The sequence below is a fragment of the Elephantulus edwardii genome, unplaced genomic scaffold, assembly GCF_000299155.1.
Source record: "Elephantulus edwardii isolate Elephantulus edwardi_28Jun2011 unplaced genomic scaffold, EleEdw1.0 scaffold00095, whole genome shotgun sequence".
Classification (NCBI taxonomy): Eukaryota; Metazoa; Chordata; class Mammalia; order Macroscelidea; family Macroscelididae; genus Elephantulus; species Elephantulus edwardii.
The window spans coordinates 10,406,101-10,424,510 of NW_006399845.1; the positions used below are offsets into that span (position 1 = coordinate 10,406,101).

The 18,410-nt window shown below is 48.2% G+C and overlaps 4 protein-coding genes across 7 annotated transcripts; 2 read left to right on the forward strand and 2 right to left on the reverse strand.

Moving 5' to 3' along the window:
• Positions 1–282: 282 nt before the first annotated feature.
• SLC35A4 (solute carrier family 35, member A4) lies at positions 283–1,254 on the reverse strand. Its single transcript, XM_006891227.1, has one exon. The coding sequence runs from the start codon at positions 1,252–1,254 to the stop codon at positions 283–285; it is 972 nt and encodes a 323-aa protein (XP_006891289.1).
• Positions 1,255–4,297: 3,043 nt separating this feature from the next.
• Positions 4,298–10,603, forward strand: APBB3 (amyloid beta (A4) precursor protein-binding, family B, member 3). Of its 4 annotated transcripts, none has more exons than XM_006891156.1 (13): positions 4,298–4,347; positions 4,633–4,796; positions 4,876–4,952; positions 5,634–5,694; positions 5,887–6,033; positions 6,150–6,277; positions 6,529–6,534; positions 6,661–6,796; positions 6,931–7,015; positions 7,267–7,350; positions 7,553–7,668; positions 7,801–7,992; positions 10,062–10,603. In XM_006891156.1, exons 1-13 carry the CDS (start codon positions 4,299–4,301, stop codon positions 10,296–10,298), a joined length of 1,482 nt encoding a protein of 493 aa, XP_006891218.1. In that variant the 5' UTR covers position 4,298; the 3' UTR covers positions 10,299–10,603. The 4 variants fall into 4 exon arrangements, with proteins under 4 accessions (XP_006891218.1, XP_006891219.1, XP_006891221.1 ...); XM_006891158.1 differs by having other exon boundaries at positions 4,299–4,347; positions 6,682–6,796; positions 10,062–10,298; XM_006891157.1 differs by lacking the exon at positions 6,529–6,534.
• A 693-nt stretch (positions 10,604–11,296) lies between these two features.
• On the forward strand, positions 11,297–15,516 carry SRA1 (steroid receptor RNA activator 1). Its single transcript, XM_006891228.1, has 5 exons — positions 11,297–11,336; positions 11,488–11,613; positions 13,970–14,175; positions 15,100–15,208; positions 15,317–15,516. Exons 1-5 carry the CDS (start codon positions 11,312–11,314, stop codon positions 15,514–15,516), a joined length of 666 nt encoding a protein of 221 aa, XP_006891290.1. The 5' UTR covers positions 11,297–11,311.
• Positions 15,517–16,809: 1,293 nt separating this feature from the next.
• Positions 16,810–18,192, reverse strand: EIF4EBP3 (eukaryotic translation initiation factor 4E binding protein 3). The gene is made up of 3 exons (XM_006891160.1): positions 18,078–18,192; positions 17,045–17,212; positions 16,810–16,888 (listed from the first exon to the last, which is right to left on the reverse strand). The coding sequence occupies exons 1-3, from the start codon at positions 18,178–18,180 to the stop codon at positions 16,860–16,862; spliced, it is 300 nt and encodes a 99-aa protein (XP_006891222.1). The 5' UTR covers positions 18,181–18,192; the 3' UTR covers positions 16,810–16,859.
• Between the last annotated feature and the right edge of the window lie 218 nt (positions 18,193–18,410).

Genomic DNA, 18,410 nt, shown 5'->3' on the forward strand with positions numbered 1-18,410 from the left:
TTTTTTTTAGGCCTAGATACTGATGTTTCCCTAAATGCCTAGTATGGAAGAACTTTGGAGTCTGTGTTTGCTGTTCCCATAGCTAAACACCCGTTATAAACCTTCTAGTAGTTTTTCCTTTATATACCCACCTCTAGAGACTGTCCTGGCTGCTCCCACTTCCCCAGCTTTTCTCACAAGGCACTTGTGACAGGGCTGCAAAGGGGAGAAGAGGGTTGGGAGGTTGCTCTGATGGTGATACCCAACCTTCAGGGTCAGTAGCCAGAATGGAGATGGTTAGGGCTAACGGCCATAGTAGAGACGCACAGCCAGGCCAATGAGCAGTGTGGCCAGGAAGAAGGCGGCTGTGAGCTGCAGTTGCAGCAGGGCTGCTGAGAGCACAGCGTTGACCACCAGTGAGCAGGACACAACAAAGAGGCGCGTGATGCTGCTGCCATGCTTCATGACAGCTGACATGAGCAGTCCATTGAGTGCCTGGCTCAGCACCACGAGTGCTGCCCAGCCTGAGAAACCCTCCAGGAGGCCAGGGCCAGGGCCACTGCCTGCATGCAGACCTAGATTCAGGAGCACACCGAAAGTATAGAGGAAGAGGTTCTGAAGTGCCAGGGGTAGCCGTTGGCGTTTCATGAGCATCTCTGTGTACACAGATGACAAGCCTGAGATGAGGCAATAAAGGATGAGGAGCAACAGTCCCAGTGGGGTGATGTGCAGGGGCATAGGGGCAGCAGCAGCTACTGCAGGGGGCCCAGGATAGGTGATCCGGGGGTCTTGGAGGCCACCAGCTGCGTAGCAGGCCCCTGCTGCCATTAGCAGCAGCACTGCTAGTCCCTGTCGCGCGGAGAGGCGGTGTTGGAGGCAGAGGCAGTAGAAGAGAGCTGTGCTTCCAATCTTGAGATTGCTCAGTACCTGGTAGGTGCTAGGGTCCATGTAACGTTGAAGGTAAATCACTAGGTTGTTGTTAGCGCCATAAAGCAGGGCTGACAGGGCAAAGGGGGCAGCCTGGCGCCAGGGTGGTGTCCCCTGGGGCCATGTCTGCCAACCTACCAGGAGGGAGAAGGCGCACAACAGCAACTTGATCAGCTCAGTCAGGAGGACAGCTGAGGAGGGCCGAAAGGGCACTTGGCCGTCCACATGGCACAGTGCCAGCAATGGAGCATGGGCACCATACATAGTAGTGGACAGGAGCAGCATCAAGATCCAGCGGGCTTGCCTGGGACGGCCCAGGCCTGCCAGACCCCCCTCCTCTATACTCATGCCCATACCAGATCCTGGGTGGCCTGTGTAGGAAGGGGCAGTGGTGGTGGGGAGTGACGGTGGTGCGTGCTGTAGTAATACGTCTGAGGAAAATCAAGTTATGGAGTCAGCTCCCAGGAGGGAAGAGCCATGGCACATTGCCAGAGAGGACACTGAGGATCAGAGCCAGCTGCAAGCTCCATAGTCAGGGTTGAAGAAGAGGCTGGTAGATCTTGAAGCCACAGTCTTAGGGCTAGTCCCATGGGGTCAAAGAAGGAATGAATCCAGGGTGCCAACTGACCAGTCACTGTCCACCCTCTGCAAGAAGATCATCAAGGTTGAGGGTGGCAGGAGGGGTGGAGAGAGAAAATGGATGACAGCCAAGGAAGTGGGATATGGTGCCTGTGGTTGAAAGGCTCCCACCTGCAGACCCCAGCTGTTCATCCTGTCTCCCCTATGGATCCAGAGCTAATCAGGCCCTTTTCGCAGTGACCGAAGATAGTCCTTCAATGTCTTCTCCACATTGGGCACAGCATATGCCTGGGCAGCATAGATGCCAGTGCAAGTGCCCACAGCAAAGCCCAATACTGCTGAGGCCCTTAGTTTGGCTACCACATAGCCAGCCAGGAAGCCCTTGAGGAATGGGGAGGACAGGAGCGAGCCATCCTACAGAAGAAAACACAGGAAAAAAACTCATGAAGGCTTTTCAACCCCGGATGTACTCAAGCTAGGCGTAGAGTATTCCACCACTTGCTCTTTCTCACTCTGGATAGCTTCAGTATTCAAGATTTTCTGAGGGTTCTAGAATCAGAAAAGAACCAAGGAGTCCTGATTATACAATCTCAGAACCCTGGGAATAAGAGGCTCCAATCAGAATCCCAACACCACAGAAGATATGATCTTTGCTTGGTTCTCTACCTTCATTTCCAAATATGCTTAGTCTATGACTCCAGCCTCCACAGAGTACCCTGGCTGCACCCTCTCCAAGAAATATTTTGTTCTTTTAGCTTTGTCGCACATACTTCAGGCATGTTGCTAGGAGGGGCTATTCCTTGGAGAGGGACAATATGCTTGAAAGGGTGGAGGGTTGGCGAAGGACAGGAAGACCCTCAACCAGGTGGACTGACACAATGACTGCTGCAATGGGCTCTAGTGTGTCAGAAGTGCGAGGATGGTGCAGGATGGGATGGGTTTCAGATCCACCGTTCACAGGGTCACTAGAGTCGTATTCAACTTGATGGCACTTAACAATAACAACAGTTTGACTCCAGCCAGACCTATCTCCTTTCACTTTTCATGTGGGATTAGTATATGCTGGTTCCAATCGCCTAGAATATTCTTTTCTTTTCCATCTACCTGAAATTTAAGATACCAGCTCAAATGCCATTTTCTCAAGAAAATAGTCCCCAGTGTCTCTGAAAACGTCTTCAACAACCCCACCACATTCTTGAAAGTATGTCAGGCAATAAAGCTTAAGGAAGAAGGAAAGTATGTCAGGCAATAAAGCTTAAGGAAGAAGGAGCCAGCCCCTACCTGGCCCATGCCACTGTTCACTTCATCTTCTACACGTCGCTGCAGGTGCTCCAGCTGATTCTTGAGAAATGCCAGATCCTTAAGCTTGGGAAGAGAATCCTAGGACAAGGGAGATACTGGCTCCAGTAAACTGACTCAGTCCCACTCCCTCTCAAGTCTCCTTGAAGAAAGTCTACTAAAGGCTGGGGAAAGCAGGGGTGTTTCTTATGAAACTTTCCTGCGATGCTAGCAGAAGAGGGAAAAAACATTAAAGAGCACAGAATTCACATGGGGACAGGTAGGGAGTGATACATGGGATTTGTAAATTTACAACAAATGCTTTATGTATGCATTGTATACAAGCAAGTATTGGAAAGGCAGGAGGAGCAGTAAACACACAAAACCAAAGCTCCAATTCCGATTTACAGTGACCCTCCATTTGGTTTCAGAGTTTGTAAATCTTTACGTGAAGAGATTTGTCCATCTTTCCTCAGCTAAAGCGCTTGGATTCTGTCCTTTCAGCTTGTACCCAAATGAGTGTTTGAACGAAGTGGGAGACTGTGAGAATTGAAAATAGAGTTGTCTCCAAGGAGGAAATTTTCAGAGGTTATGAAATGGTGGGGAAAGCGTGACTCTGCATTACTTCAAGATCGCGTGAAGGATGCATCAGGAAGAATGCGTTTTTGAGTGTGTGCAACTAAGAAGATCAAGACAGTTCCCGGGACTGCACAACCCGGAGCACCCAGGCCCCGCTACCTGGCTTAATCCTCCACCCCCTCCCTCCTCGAGTTAAGGAAGGCAACTAGCGTGAAAGTCCCGAGGAAACAAGAAAGTACGGGAGAAACATGAAGCATTTCCATTCCTGGTTTGCTCCACTATCGCTTCTCACTAGGAACAAAATGATCACAGATTATGAAGATCACTCTGGACTCCGGATCTCCGACACAGCCACTCACCTTGTCATCCGCCATCTTCCCCGCCGGACTTGTTGCGCAGGCGCAGCCCCGCCTCTGTCATGCTAAGTGCGACCGGCCATTTTTGCTGAGGGCGGAGGCACTTCCGGTACTTCTTTAGACCGGTAGAGACTTCCTTGCCGCTGGATCGGGGCATTCTCAGACTGCGGATAGTCCCACGTGACACCCTCCCCTGGTCGGGGGCTCATGTGGCGTGTGCGCGCTCGCGTTTAGCTCGCGAACGTGATGATCTCACTGTCGTACGTGTGCGCGGGAAGCATTTTTGCCCTTCAGTTCTGCTGCTTGATGAGCTCATAGTGGCGCCGTAGTGTCAGCGGGTCAGGTGGTGTTCTCAACCTCCCGCTAGATCCACGCAAGGAGACGCGCACCCACTCGAGATCCAAACGCCTGTTTACACGCGCCATCACTCGGCCAGCAACACTGCTCAGGCCCGCCCCTGCTCCGCCCCGTGTTTGTGCGGCGCAAGCTGGCCCGGCAGTCCCCGGCGGAGAGGCAGGGCTATAGGCGCTGCAACTACGGAGGTTGTGCTAGGCTGAGAGTTGCGGGCCGGCTAAGGCCGGCTGGGCCGCGGTCGGAACTATGCTGGGCAAGGATTACATGCTGGCCATCATTCTGGTCAACTGCGATGGTGTGCAGAGAGGGGTCCGGCGGGAGGATGGGGAGTTGTGGAGGGGATGAGGAAGCATGAGAGTCTACTTACTCTTGTGCTCAAAGACCAGGGACATGTCTCAGGATGAAGATCAGGCAACAAATGAACCCTGGTTTTCCCACAGCAGTGTTTCATGATGAAGGAACCTAGATGTTCGTTCTGGACCTCCAGCCTAAAATCTGCCTCCTATGTGATGGAGGTTTTTGGCACAGTGTTAGTCCAAGTCCTCAAATAATATGCTTCCTAATCCCAATGTTCTTGTAGATGACTTGTGGGGTGACCAGAATCTGGAGGGGGAGCCAGGTCTGCCCCCTGGCTGGAGGAAGATCCACGATGCTGCAGGTACTTACTACTGGCATGTACCCAGTGGTAGCACCCAGTGGCAGCGCCCAAACTGGGAGCCAGAGGATGCAGAGGATGCAGGCAAGGTAAGCTGGGTGTGAGAAGGAGTCCTAATCCCATTTGTGAACCTAGGTCTGTTGGTTTGACCTAACCGTCTTTCCACAGGGGACTGAGGGAGTTTGGGGACTGAGGCCTCCGAAAGGGAGATCCTTCTCCAGTTTGGAGAGCTCATTGGACCGGAGGTAACAGCAATGCACTAGGCAAAGTAGAAGGCTGCGGTTCCATGGTATTCAAAAGATGCACCTTTGTAGTTCAGTCTGCTTTTCATTTGGGTTCTGGGTTTTGCCCCATGTTTTGTATTCTTGACTCTGGCCCATATTCTTAAGTCTCTGAATATTTTGAGTTTTACTCCTTGTTTCAAGTTGTCCTTTTTTTGGGTTATAAAACAATGAAAAAAGTTTATTAGACAAAGGAAAAAAAATTGATTCCTCATTCTCATTAAATTCCCCCCAAAATAGTAAGCATACAGAAAATGCCTTTCTCATCAACACCACCACCACCACCACTGTGCTGTTCCAAGTTATCTTTTGTCCACATTTTGGGTCCTGACTCACTTACATTCTAGATCTTGGTCACAGTCCTAACCCTGATTTCATGGAGATTCCTCTCCTGTTTTAACATTTCTTAATTTGGGGTTCTGACCCACATATTAACACCTTTTTTTCATGTGGGCAGTTCTTTATTATCTGTCATGTCCCTTTCAATATCTTGAGTCATGTGTCTTGGATCTTCCTTCAATTTCTAAGCCACATTCAATGTTAAATTTTCTTACTACTTCCGGTCCTTGCTGTCTTTGAAGTGTGTGTCTCACCAGTGCCCCTGGTAGGAACTGTAGTCTTTTCACCAGCTCTGTTTTGTTTCAGTAATTCCCTGTCCTGGTACGGTGAAGAATCCTACATCCAAAGCATGGAGCCAGGGGCTAAGGTAGTGGCTGTGGCCTGAGGGGTGGGCCAGGACATTGGAGAAGTCATAAGGGAAAGTTCAGGTGTATGATTGGGCTGAGTAGAGAGAGGTGATCAAGGATCCGGAGGAGGTGGGGGTCACCTCGGTGTTGATGTGTGGGGTCTGTGGCACTGCTTCACTCCTTCTCACTCAAAGTTCTGTTCCTTCTTCCAGTGTTTTGCAGTCCGCTCTCTGGGCTGGGTTGAGGTACCTGAAGAGGATCTGGCACCAGGAAAGAGCAGCATCGCAGTCAATAACTGCATCCAGCAGCTGGCCCAAACTCGTAGCCGGAGCCAGCCCCCAGATGGAGCTTGGGGTGAGGTTAGTTGACTTAACTTTCCAAAGATCAGCGTAGGGCCCAAGGAGATGCCTGAATTGCTTGACCGCCATTGCAGCTACATTCGTCTGCTATTTGAGTTGATCTCCATCCTTGGCAGGGGCAGAACATGCTGATGATCCTGAAGAAGGATGCTATGAGCCTGGTGAATCCCTTGGACCACAGCCTGATCCACTGCCAGCCTCTAGTACACATTCGTGTATGGGGTGTGGGCAGCTCCAAGGGCCGGTGAGGGCAGCTATACTTCCCCAAGCAAAAGCTGCCTTGCTCCTCCCTGCAGGCTGCAATCCCCACTGATGCTGATTCCCTATACTTGAACCTTTGGAAACAGATTCTCTGTCATGAACCCAAGCACTGCCTATCCCTGCCTGGTTCAGCCTTGGTGGGGAAGGGTGGGCCCAGCTCGTCAGGGATGGATTGGGGAGAGCCTGAGCACCTGGGCTGATTCTCTCCTGTGCTCCCACATGCTTCTGGACCAGTGATAGGTGAGTGACAAACAGGTCTCCTGAACCCTAGCCCTGACCTCCCTCTTCCTTATCATGTCTCTTACCTGTAGATACTGCAGGCCTCTTCCTAATCCACCCCCCACCCTAGTCCCATCTCTGTCCTAGCCCAATCTCTGACCTTGCCAGGGACTTCGCTTTTGTGGCGGGTGACAAAGATAGCTGTATGCTCAAGTGCCATGTGTTTCGCTGTGACGTCCCTGCCAAGGCCATTGCCAGTGCCCTGCATGGGCTTTGTGCCCAGGTAAGGCCAAAGGTGGGGCAAGGAATGTGGGTATGGCACTGAGTCTGAAGCACCTAAGGTTGTTGGGCAGTGTATGTTGGCCCCCTCAGTTCCCTTCTCTCCCTGTGCCTTATGCTGTCTACATTGTGTTTTAGATCTTGTCGGAGAGAGTAGGGATCAATGGTGATGCTGCTTGCTGCTCCCCAGACCCCATATCCCCTGAAGATCTGCCACGGCAAGGTATATAGTATCAGGCTACTTTGGTGAATGATTTAGGGGAGGGGAAAGGGTGTGCCTGATTATTTATTACTTCCCTGGAGATAAGGGACTTCTGAAGTATGAAGGATTCCAGACCCTGAAATAGAGGAGGAATAAGAAAGAGCTGGCCATGTAACAGTTGTAGCTCTGGCCTGGGGCCTGCCCCACTGTGAAGGGTGGAGAAGGGGGTAACTGAGAGAACACCCAAACCAACTTGCTATTCTTTTTTTCAGTGGAGCTGCTGGATGCTGTGAGCCAGTCTGCACAGAAGTATGAGGCACTGTACATGGGGACCCTGCCAGTCACCAAAGCCATGGGTGAGAATTGAAAGGGCTGGAAGAGGTGGGGAGGTCCAGAATATTTTAATGCCTTAGATATACTTTCTCAATTTAGGATTCTGAATCTGACCTTTTCCATAATTCCTAAATCCCAAGTCTGTGAGAAAGGCTTAGACATTCTTTGTAGACCCTTTCTTTCCTTATGGCTACAAGGCACCAGTCAGTGGGCATGTCCTTCTAGGAATGGACGTGCTGAATGAAGCCATTGGTACCTTGACTGCCCGGGGTGCCCAGGATGAATGGATCCCCACCATGTTCAGTGTGTCTGACTCTTTGATGACTGCGCATCCCATTCAGGTACCAGAGCTGGTGAGGTTGCAGGCTGTGGAGGGGAAGGCAGGGGGACAGAGGGTCACTGCTTACTACTGGAACAACTTAGTATGTCTGGCTAGTTGCTAGACCTCTATTGATTAGGTTTGGTGTAAACAGGCAGAGGCCAGTGCAGAGGAGGACCCACTGTGGCAGTGCCCTGTCCGCCTTGTGACCTTTATTGGTGTTGGCCGTGACCCGCACACCTTTGGCCTCATCGCTGACCTGGGCCGCCAGAGCTTCCACTGTGCAGCCTTCTGGTGCCAGCCTCATGCAGGTGCACTCTCTGAAGCTGTGCAGGCTGCCTGCATGGTGAGTTGGGATGGGAATAAGGTATGGGGGTTGCCTTGCTGCTGTTCTCTCCTGGCAATGGAGTTTAGGATTGGCAGCCTCTCCAGAGACTACAAAACCAGCAATCCCAAAGCTGACTTGGCCTCACTTGGGTTTTGGCCCTCACACTATTTTTGAAAAGTTTTAGTTAATGCTAAATATTTGAAGGTTGAGACATTTGAAATAATAATTACTATTTCTTCTGGAGCTCTGGTGGTCTAGTGGGTAAAAAGTTGCACTGCCAACCCAAAGGCACTCAGTTTGAATCCACCAGGTACTGTGAGGGAGAAAGACAGTCAGGCTCTTCTCATTGATTTGCTGCCTCTGAAAACCTGATGGAAGGTCAGCTATAAGTTGGTTCTGACTTGATGGCATAAACAACAACTTCTGCTTTTCTTAAAATACCAGGAGCCTCTCATACTGAGTTCTCTCTCAATATATAAATGTGAACCTATAGTCGTGGTTGTGGAGAGATTTGGTGTCTGTGAACTGTGAGTGTGGGAGCAATTTCATTCTCTTCTCTTAGTTCACTTATTTAGTCAACAGATATGTCTAGAGGATATTTATTAGACACTGTACTTGACATTGGGAATACAGTGTTAGAGAGGACAACACAGCCTTTGCTCTCACAGAACCCTTAGAATTGAGCAGACACACATTAGAAGTAGACACTACAGGATAGTGGAGGAGAGGGCCCCAACCAACCTTCAGGGTTTCAAAAAAGATTGGAAGAGATGATTGAAAATTGATAGTTTCGGTTCCTAAGCCAGGTACAAGGGAATGGGGCAGAAACTAGCTGTGACAGTAAGGTTGGTGGATTAGAGTATCTAAAAGAATTTAGTATACTGAATGCAAGATACAATGAGAAATGAGGACAGAAAGAATGCAGAAACAAGGGACTTTATGGGTCAAGGTAATGAGTTTATCCTAAGAGCCATGGGCTGCAATAGAGGTGGAAGATGTGGTAGTGAAGTCTGCAAGGAGTTGCACTACTAACTGAAAAGTGGCATTTCAGATTCATCAGCAGCTCCATGGGAGAAAGATGGACAATCTCCTTCTGGGCAATTTGCAGCCCACCACAGAAACTCACTGTAGGTCAGCTATAAGTTTGTTTTGACTCAGTGAGAGAGAGACGGGGAGAGGGAGAAAGAGAGAGATAGAGTGTGAGAGCAAGCTCAAGAGAGTGAGAGCGAGTGAACAAATCAAGTGTTCAAATGAGAAATGACTGGAACAGATATGCTGGGAATAGAGTTAGAATTGTACCTTTTGACTATGGACAGTGTGTAGCCAGAGCTCTGTCTTTATCAGTGAGAGATCGACAGAGGCAACTCAGTGGTAGTTACAGTTAAGATCCTGAAGTTGGACAGAACTAGATTTGAATCTCAATTTTAACTATCTTCTGGCTAAGTGATTTTAGGTAAGGCATTTACTCTCTCTGAATCCCAATTATTTCAGTTGGGATAATGTTGTGTACCATAGAGTCAGAACTAACCCATAACTGATCCTGCTGCAATGGCTTTTCAGAGGCAGTTACTCACATGGAAGGAGATTGCCCATCCCTCTCCCATAGCGCAGCTGGTAGCCTCAAACCATGTGCCTTTGGGATTGCAGCGCAGCTTCTTGTTACTGGGCCACCAGAGCTCCCTGTTGGGTAATACTACCACATAATCAATAGAGATGAATTTAGATTATGTAACACATTTAGTGCAGTGTCCACCTGTCTTTCAGTGCTTAGTAAATACCAAATTTTGTATTACTGTTTTACCTGGGAATGCCATAGAGGCTCCAGATGTGGTAGACTGTTCAATTTTAAGTAGATATTATTTTCAAATAAAAATCTTATTTTCAATCTAGTCCTTTCCCCAGAACTTCACAGTAAGATGTCTGCTTGTCTATTCTATATTTTCACTTTAGAGTATAATAAGCATTGCAAGTTATTTATTTATTTAAGTAGTATAAACGAAACCTTGTGTAGTTCCCTGTCCTACAAAAACTTTCAGGGCATCCAGAGGAAGAAAATAGCTGGCTCTTCACATTCCCCTTTTCCGTAGGTTCAGTACCAGAAGTGTCTTGTGGCCTCTGCTGCTCGAGGCAAGGCTTGGAGTGCCCAGGCTCGTGCCCGCCTGCGGCTCAAGCGGACCAGCTCCATGGATTCCCCAGGAGGGCCCCTGCCCCGCTCTCTACTCAAAGGAGGTGTTGGGGGTCCAGGAGCAGCCCCACGAAAACGGGGTGTGTTCTCTTTTCTTGATGCCTTCCGACTGAAACCTTCTCTGCTCCATATGCCCTGAATATCTGGGAGGACTGAGGAGGAAGCTCTGGGTACATGCCCAATTCTCTATTGCTTCATTCCTCAGGGACCTGCACTCACTCCATGAACCTTCTCTGCCTACTCCCCTGGTTCTTACCTACCCTCTATTTATTGCCTGGTTTATTAACTTTATATGTATGACTGGAGAGGCCCTGCACCACAACTTAGGCTTCCTTATCCCTGAGTCCCTTTGTTCCTTGCCCCTGTCAAGCCCTGGACAGTTGGCTCTACCTCAGCAACACTTTATAGCAAAATCAGTGCAAATAAAATCCCTCAGTGACCTCACTGGGTCTGAGTATATTGGGCCTGGGACAGGGTTGGGGGCAACCTGTATGAGGTGTCTTTGTGCCTGTTTGGTGTTGATGGCTGCCTAGAGTCACATGAGATCATGGGTGTGATGGAAACCTGACTCCATTTGATGTAACTTTTATTTTTGTCTTCTCCGTGTCAGGCACTGAGCTAAGCATTGTTTAGTAAAATAGTCAAGGAGCCATTCTCAGACTATCAAGATGAGGTGACAAAAAGAAATGCCAGATCAAAACTAGGAAATCTGAGGTTTTTTTAAGAGCTTAAGGGAGATGCCACCTGTCCTGAGGCATTGATTATTGAAGGAGTACGACTAATTAGGGTTCCTAGGGAGAATGAATGTTAGGAGGGCAGGGCAGTGAACTGAAGTGCCTCAAGTCAGTCCTGGCTAGATTACTGTTGGAGAGCCATTATCCTCTGGTCTGAGCTTGCCTCTGAGAATAAAAAACACGGAGTAGAATGGACTCAGGACTGGGGCTCCTAGAGCGCTGGATCCTGGAAAACTGCCCCACTGTGACCTAAACCCCCGAAGGGTTATTAGGTGAGGTTTCCAGCCGTGAGATGGCGCAGGGTTCCCACCTTGGAGCCCACCAAGCGGCCAGGCCTGCAACCGTCCCAACTGACTTGGGTCTGCGGCCGCCCCGGAAGTGACGCGGTGCCGCGCTGGCCGGCCGGCCGGAAGTGGAGATGGCGGAGCTGTACGTGAAGCCGGGTGAGCGCTGTCGGCCAACTGGGGCTTCTGGATCCTCACCCCCTACTGAGTTCTTGTTTGTTACAGCCCGGGAAGCAAATCCTCCATCTTGCCCATCCCCAGTGTCCCCGTTGAGCTTTCGTCTCGCTTTTACACATCCCTTCTTCCGCAGGTAACAAGGAGCGCGGCTGGAACGATCCGCCGCAGTTCTCTTACGGGCTGCAGACCCAGGCTGGCGGGTCCAAGCGCACACCGCTCACTAAGAGGGTCGCCGCTGCCCAGGATGGATCCCCCCGAGGTACGTGGTGGCCCCGTGCATACAGACGTGGTGATGGGAAGAATCAAGGCTAAGGCGGCTGGGAGGGTATCTCTTCCTTCTTAAGATTACAGCTATAAGAGCAAGAGTTGCATCTAAAAGGGACCATTTTCCAAGGCCCTTCACTGTTGAAGGCCACTAACGGTGTGTCGGGTTCTAGACATACTCATCCTAGCTGATCTAAAAGTTTTCATTGAAAAGAAAATTTTCTTTCCAGTCCGGTTTTCTCCCCAGAGCTTTACAGTTGCATGTTTGTTCGGTATTTTCGTTTGTGTGATAACCATCTCAGACTTAATTTGTCATTCATTCATTATGTCTAAGTGAGCATCTGCTGTGAGCCAGGTAACTTCTGAGGGTGAATTGGCAGCGAACAAGATAAGCCGTTTCTGCTTTCATAGAACCCTCGCTCCAGTGTGGGAGACAAATAGTGTTAAGTGTTGTTAGGTTGGAGCGATAGCGACTTGGTAACAAAATAAGGCTAATATTGTAAGTTGAAATACAAATGGTGATTAAAAGCCAGTCATCCAAAAATCACGTGTTCAGAGTATTTTAGGTATAGGTTAACACTGTTAGGGCAAACAAAAAGCCCTGAGAATGAGTGTATATTTGGCATATTCAAAGACTGAAGGAACACAGGCCTGGGACAATGTAGTGGGATAGGGATAGAATGGGGTATATAAGAAGGCGTTTTGTAATCCAGGATAAGGAGTCTGTATTTTAATCTTCGGTAAAGGTTGGAAGTCTGAAAAATTCAAGGTAGTAAAGGCCTATCTTTCCTCTGAGTTCTTGAAGAAGGCCATTCATAGCCTTCTCAAAAGGAGCAGAGGTGATGTGTCTTTTTTTTAATTATTATTTTTGTGTGCGTGTACCGTCAAATCAGATCTGACTGGTAGGAGGAGATTGTCCCTCCTTACCCGGCAGAGCATCTGGTGGATTCGAACCATTCGCCTCTGGGATTGTAGTTGCAGCTCCTTGCCACTAGGCCACCAGAGCTCCCCTCAGAGGTGATGTTTTATTTTTAGTGCCTGTCCCATTCTCCACATCCTTTCCAACACAAAGGAATGATAAAAATCAAGATTTCTGGACCCTGGTACTAATGACATTTTGATTAGTTAATTCTGTTATAGGTACGGCACTGCTTAGCATAGGATGTAAGCAACCCTGGCCTGTACACAGTAGATGCCAGTAGCACCCAAACCTACCCACACAGCAGATGTGATAGCTAATGATGTGTCCCTAGACATCTGCCAAAGTCCCCTGGTGACAAAATCTGCATAGGTTGATAATTACTGTCAGATTACATGTTAAAAAGATCATGGGTATATACTGTGTGAAAAACATGTTTTAGGAAAGAAGTGGAAAAACTAAGTTAAAACAAAGGTAGCAATAGTGTGAATAGTTAAGGATAGGTTATAGAAGAAAGTCAGAAGGAATAAGCAGGTTTAGGTAGTGAGGGAAAGGTAATTTAAGAGTGTTTTGCCTGAGGAACTGGCTGGTACTGTTTATTGATAAGGGCTGATGAAGGGATGAAAGGTTTTCTATTTGGCTATCTTAAATTTGGGCATATACTTTGGGGGCGGGTCTGTATCACAATTACAGAAATGAATTAACATCAGAGATGGCAATGGATGTCCAGAATTTGAATGAGGCTATCCAGGGAGTATGTATGCATAGAGGACTAAAGATCCAAGACAGAGCTCTAAGGCTCCAACATTTCACGGTTTAATAGAGGAGAAACAGCAGCAAAGGAGACTGAAACATGGCCAGCATTATAACGGGAGAACAGGAAAAGTCATGAATTCATGTTATAAATGCTGCAAAATAAGACAGTGAAGACAGTATATAGCACACTGGTAACCAACCTTTAACAAGATCAGTCGTTGGGGAGTGAGAAACAACCCAGCTGTTAATATTCAACTTGCCTCATTTCTGTTCCTTTCCCTGCCTCTTAAGCACTATTTTTATTGTTTTCTCCAACTAGTACTGTTCCTTCCAGCTCTTTGTGGTTAAATCTACTTCATATACATAAGTTCTCAGTACTTTTGTGAGCACTTTTTGCTGTTTAAGAACTGTACCTGTATTACACAATTTTCACTGTAAACATATGAAAGCATATCTCCATTTTTAGAGAAGGAAACCAAGCTTAGATTTGCTGCATAGTTACCACCTCAGAAGGTCTTCCCTGAATATTTAATCTAGATTGGCTCTCATACCTTTCATCTCATCACCATTTTCTTTCTTAGGAAATAACATGACTTGTCTCTCTTTAGGATGTTATTTACAGTTGAGCTTTTCACCTCTTTAAACCATGTTGGTTCATCTTTTTTTACCTTTTCAGCCTCTGCCTCAGAGACCATTCTGGGACCTCCCCCAATGGGACCCCCACCTCTTTCAAATAAGGCTCCTGGACCGCCACTTGTGGGGACTTCTCTAGTCTCCAGTACGGATCCTGTAAATTTCCAAGACACTGAGACTGAGCCTTTGCTAAAGGATGTCTTGAGACCTTTGGAACAGGCATTAGAGGACTGTCGTGGCTACATGAGGGTAAGCTTAGCAGGGCCTCTGACCCTGGCACTCCATGTAGTAGAGAGGAGACACCCATCGACAGCTAGATGCCGGATGGTTCCCATACGTGCACCACCTGACCTATGAGCAGTGGCTGTTACACCCTTTTGTGAGTTGTGTGCCCCCCTCTTCAGAATCTGCTAAAAAGCTCCAGAAAGCATGAATAAGTTCTCAGAATGATTTACAGAACTTTTGATCACCAATCAGTAGAAGAGGCTTGTGGAAATTAGTGGAATAATCAATTTAGTGGCTCTTTAAGAGAGAGCTCTGGTGGCTTTAGTGGCAGTTGGTTAGAATTTACCATCTACTCTGAGGGAGAAAGATGGGCAGTCTCCTCTCGTGCCTCTAAAAACAAAGAGGGTCAGGCAGGAGTTGGTAATCCACAGGAGTTGTGCTAACCTAGTGATGCTTCTCTGGCAGTTTGAATCCACCAGTGGTTCTGCAGGACATTTGCTTCCCATTAATAACCTACTGGAGGGTCGGCTTTGAGTTTTGACTCAATGGCATTTAGAACGTGACTGATTTTCTGTACCCCGAGCCATTTAGAGTGGACTTTACTGAGTTTGTGCTGAGGCATCATATCAATAAAAGAGGAAAAAAGAAATCCTTTTTTTCTTTTAAGATTATTTGAGGTAAGGGATCTGAAGACTATCTTAAAGGGGAAGTAGCATATTTATTTCACCCGTTTGGTCTTAAATTATCTCATTTATAAAGTAACATTACAGAATGATCCTCTGAGGGTATGTATACAATTTCCCTCCCCCAAAAAACCCTATGGAAAAATTGTATACATACATTAATTTTTCTTAGGGAGAAATCCTTATTTCCTCCTGTGGTGCTACTGTCTTCTCATCCTCCCTTCTGGGCAGTAGCACTGACTTGGAGAGGGCCTCTGTCTCTCAGAAGCAGGTATGTGATGACATCAGCCGCCGCCTGGCACTGCTGCAGGAACAATGGGCTGGAGGGAAGCTGTCCATGCCAGTGAAGAAGAGGATGGCTCTGCTGGTGCACGGTAGGGGTGGGCCCTGCCATGGTTTGCTAAGAACAAGTGTAGAGTTTTTGGGTGATTGGGAAGGGAGGAGTTGAGAGCTGAGCTTGCTGAACTCGAGTATTTCCTCAGAGCTCTCCAGCCTCCAGTGGGATGCAGCAGATGATATCCACCGCTCACTCATGGTCGACCATGTGACTGAAGTCAGTCAGTGGATGGTGGGAGTGAAAAGATTAATTGCAGAAAGGAAGAGTCTGTCTTCAGAGGAAGCCACTGAAGAGAAATCCACAACTGAAGAGAACCAGACTGTACCAGTGTTCCTTGTTCCATAATACTTTGGGTTCCTGAGATTTGCCTCATACCATCTCTTAATGCCTTGATGTTTCCTCACTTGGATTCTTTCTACCATCAGTGAGAATGTTGCCCCTTTGGGGTCTATGATGTGACCTATCTCTGTGGAGAAGAGGTTCTATATGGGCCACATGTTACCTGGAACATAGGCTTTTCAATAAAAACATCTCGATGGGCCCCAGGTAGATGCTATGAAAGCCTTTCCTATACCAGATTGGTCCTTTCTGGTGTCTTTAAGTGCCTTGCTCCTTGCAAACATTATTCTTCCTGATAAATGAAGAGTCCTGTTGGTTGTAACCAGACTGCTTCCTGTCTTTTTCCCCAAAATGTGATTGAAAAGCACATCCTTTGATAGGCTGAGCAACTCTTGTTTTATTTCAGGATGCTCAAATAGCATAGAGAAAAAGGGAAGGAAAGACTATCCTTTTTGCACTATATCATACTTGAGGTATAGAAGTGCTTATATACAGAGCTTACTAGAGGGAACAAGGTTCCTATTGTGTGAGGAGAAAAAAAAAGTAGATCACTGAATTGGAATCCTGGGTTTTGTTTTAATTCAATTCACCAAGCAATCTGGTTGTCTCATCTTGGGCCTCAGTTTAAAGCCAAAGGCCTTTTCTAACCCTGAGAACAACAGAGCTGGAGAGCAGGGGTCATAGGTTGTCAGTATTGGAAAGGGACAGGTGGGATGCAGGAAAGGCCCAAGAAGAGCCCAGCAATGGCTGAAGTTTTGTGCCTCTTCTAAGACTTGATCAAGAATGAACAGGGGAAGAGCTGGGAAGATTACTTCCTGGAAAGATGGGAACAGCTCTTGGCAGGAATCAGGCTGTCTGTTCATGGCTTGTTGGCTTATGCAGCCTGCTTCAGGCTCTAATTGCTGCTGGAAGTAGGCTCAATGTGAGCTAGGACTGGATCCTCTGATCCTAATACGGCCTGCAAAGGCCCTTTAAAAGGAGAAGCTGTGTGGCTAAGGTGGGAAGATCAGCATTGAGGACAACACTAGAGCCAAGGGATTTCTCTGAATGTTTACTAAGCAGCCAGAAGGTGACATACACCATCCCCAAGTCCCAGCCCCTGAGCAAAGCAGGTTGGGAGAAGAGCCTATAGACCAAAGAGAAACTAGAGCAAAGGGCTTGGCAAGATGCTTGCTCCTATCCTTGGTCTAGCTGCCCCAGAACTAAGGGAGGGCCAGAACAAACAAGCCACTCCCATCCAGATTAGATGAGGCCAGTTGGCCTTTGGATACCCCAGGAAGAGGTGGTGGCAGCAGCAGCGGCTTGAGGGATCCCTCTATAATTCCACACACTGGGTCATCTGTGCAGGATCAGATGTCCATTTCAAATTGTGCGTCATCTGAAAAGAAAGAAGTTTTTGGCCTGAGCACACTGGTTTTTAAGGTTTAGGGTCAGTGCAGAAGTTACCTGTTGGAATTGAGCCCTCATTCTACTTAGGAACATTAAAATTTTAAAAACTGGAACCATTCTCAATTTTAAGTCCTACTTTCCTTACCGGGTATCTCTTCCTCTGTCTCCTTCTCCTTCAGCTCCTCCAGCTTGGAGAGTGGTGCTATTGGAGTTGTGACCCCGGGAATCTGAGGGAGGCAACAGGGAGGTGTCCGGGCAATGGGAGAGTTCTTGCACTCCAGCAGGAACTTTCGGTCGTAGATGATCCTGGTGCCTGTCAAAAGGTAGAGGCTGAAGTTAAGAGGCACTTGGGTACACAGCTGGCTGAGGTATAGGGATTTGAGAGTTACATTTTCCTGAGTATCAGAGCATCCCCACCACTTAAAACCCTACCCAACTAACCAAGGTAAAGACTGAACAGCATAAAGCAATTAGGGCTAGATAGATTTATATCTTATAGAAAAGAGCACGGATGAGCTATTGGGATTCAGGCTGCTTTTTTGTCCTCTGACCCTAAGGCTTCAATATTTTTGGGTTCACCTCAGTCAAGTGTGGTCTGGAAGCCAAATGGCAGACAGGAAGGTTTACAGCATAGTTTTTGCTACCTGTCTCCTAATATTTTAGAGGAAAGAACTCGACACCAGCTTCCCATGAGAAATAGACCTTCTGTTATTTTGACCCCTCCCAAGTCTTGCAAGGCTTGGCCAGGCTAGAGGAATTAAGCTGCAGTCTTGTCCTCAAAGCAAGAACCCTACAACCCTCCCCCTCTCCCACGTGGCAAGAACCTGTGGGTTTGGACACCAACAGAGCTCGTGACTCCAGGCTGTTTGCCCAATCACGCATCCGCATCCGTCAACAAGCACCCCCCCCCCAACTGTACCCTAAATGCCCCACAAGTTTCTTTGCTTTCCACTGTTTGCTTTTACTTCCGGGGAGACAACTCGGTGAGGTGGGTAGAGTAAAAGGCAGCCAGAACCCTGGCTACAGCACAGAATTCCACTCTATCACCCGGAAGTGAGGCTAAGACAACATGACACGCCTCTGCTTCGGAAGCCAGCACTTTTCTGCCCCCACCCCACGGCAGGAGCTAGTTTGCCCCTTGCCTTGCAGATCTCTGAACCCCAGCCCGGCCCGCTGACCTCCCGGGGTAGTGGCATATAGCGTGCCCCCTGGTGTGGTGCTGTAGCAATCTGGCAGCTGGCTCTGGCCCCCGGGAATCGGACAGCTGGTGGATGTTGACATAGCGAGAAAGATGAACAGGACAGGCAGGCAAGCAGTTTGAGTAGTGGTCTGAGTGAGCCGCTTTTGAGTATGAGGCAGACTCAGCTGACCACGTGCAACCCAACCAACCCCAGCGAGACGTCACACCCGGGGCGGGCCACTCACTGTCACTCAAACCGGGGGTTGTCCCGTTGTCCCGCTCCACTAGCACGGGAATAAACTTGAGGGTGAGTCCCACCCAGGCCCTGCCT

Excerpts from the sequence above, each read along its gene's own strand:
- SLC35A4 (XM_006891227.1), bottom strand. The coding sequence starts at position 1,254 with ATGAGTATAGAGGAGGGGGGTCTGGCAGGCCTGGGCCGTCCCAGGCAA.
- APBB3 (XM_006891156.1), top strand. The coding sequence starts at position 4,299 with ATGCTGGGCAAGGATTACATGCTGGCCATCATTCTGGTCAACTGCGAT. Across the intron at positions 4,348-4,632 it reads CATTCTGGTCAACTGCGATG|ATGACTTGTGGGGTGACCAG; the intron begins GTGTGCAGAGAG and ends ATGTTCTTGTAG. Across the intron at positions 7,993-10,061 it reads CTGTGCAGGCTGCCTGCATG|GTTCAGTACCAGAAGTGTCT; the intron begins GTGAGTTGGGAT and ends CCTTTTCCGTAG.
- SRA1 (XM_006891228.1), top strand. The coding sequence starts at position 11,312 with ATGGCGGAGCTGTACGTGAAGCCGG. Across the intron at positions 11,337-11,487 it reads GGAGCTGTACGTGAAGCCGG|GTAACAAGGAGCGCGGCTGG; the intron begins GTGAGCGCTGTC and ends CTTCTTCCGCAG. Across the intron at positions 11,614-13,969 it reads CCAGGATGGATCCCCCCGAG|CCTCTGCCTCAGAGACCATT; the intron begins GTACGTGGTGGC and ends TTACCTTTTCAG.
- EIF4EBP3 (XM_006891160.1), bottom strand. The coding sequence starts at position 18,180 with ATGTCAACATCCACCAGCTGTCCGATTCCCGGGGGCCAGAGCCAGCTG. Across the intron at positions 17,213-18,077 it reads ATATGCCACTACCCCGGGAG|GCACCAGGATCATCTACGAC; the intron begins GTCAGCGGGCCG and ends ACCTTTTGACAG. Across the intron at positions 16,889-17,044 it reads GACAGAGGAAGAGATACCCG|ATGACGCACAATTTGAAATG; the intron begins GTAAGGAAAGTA and ends CTTTCTTTTCAG.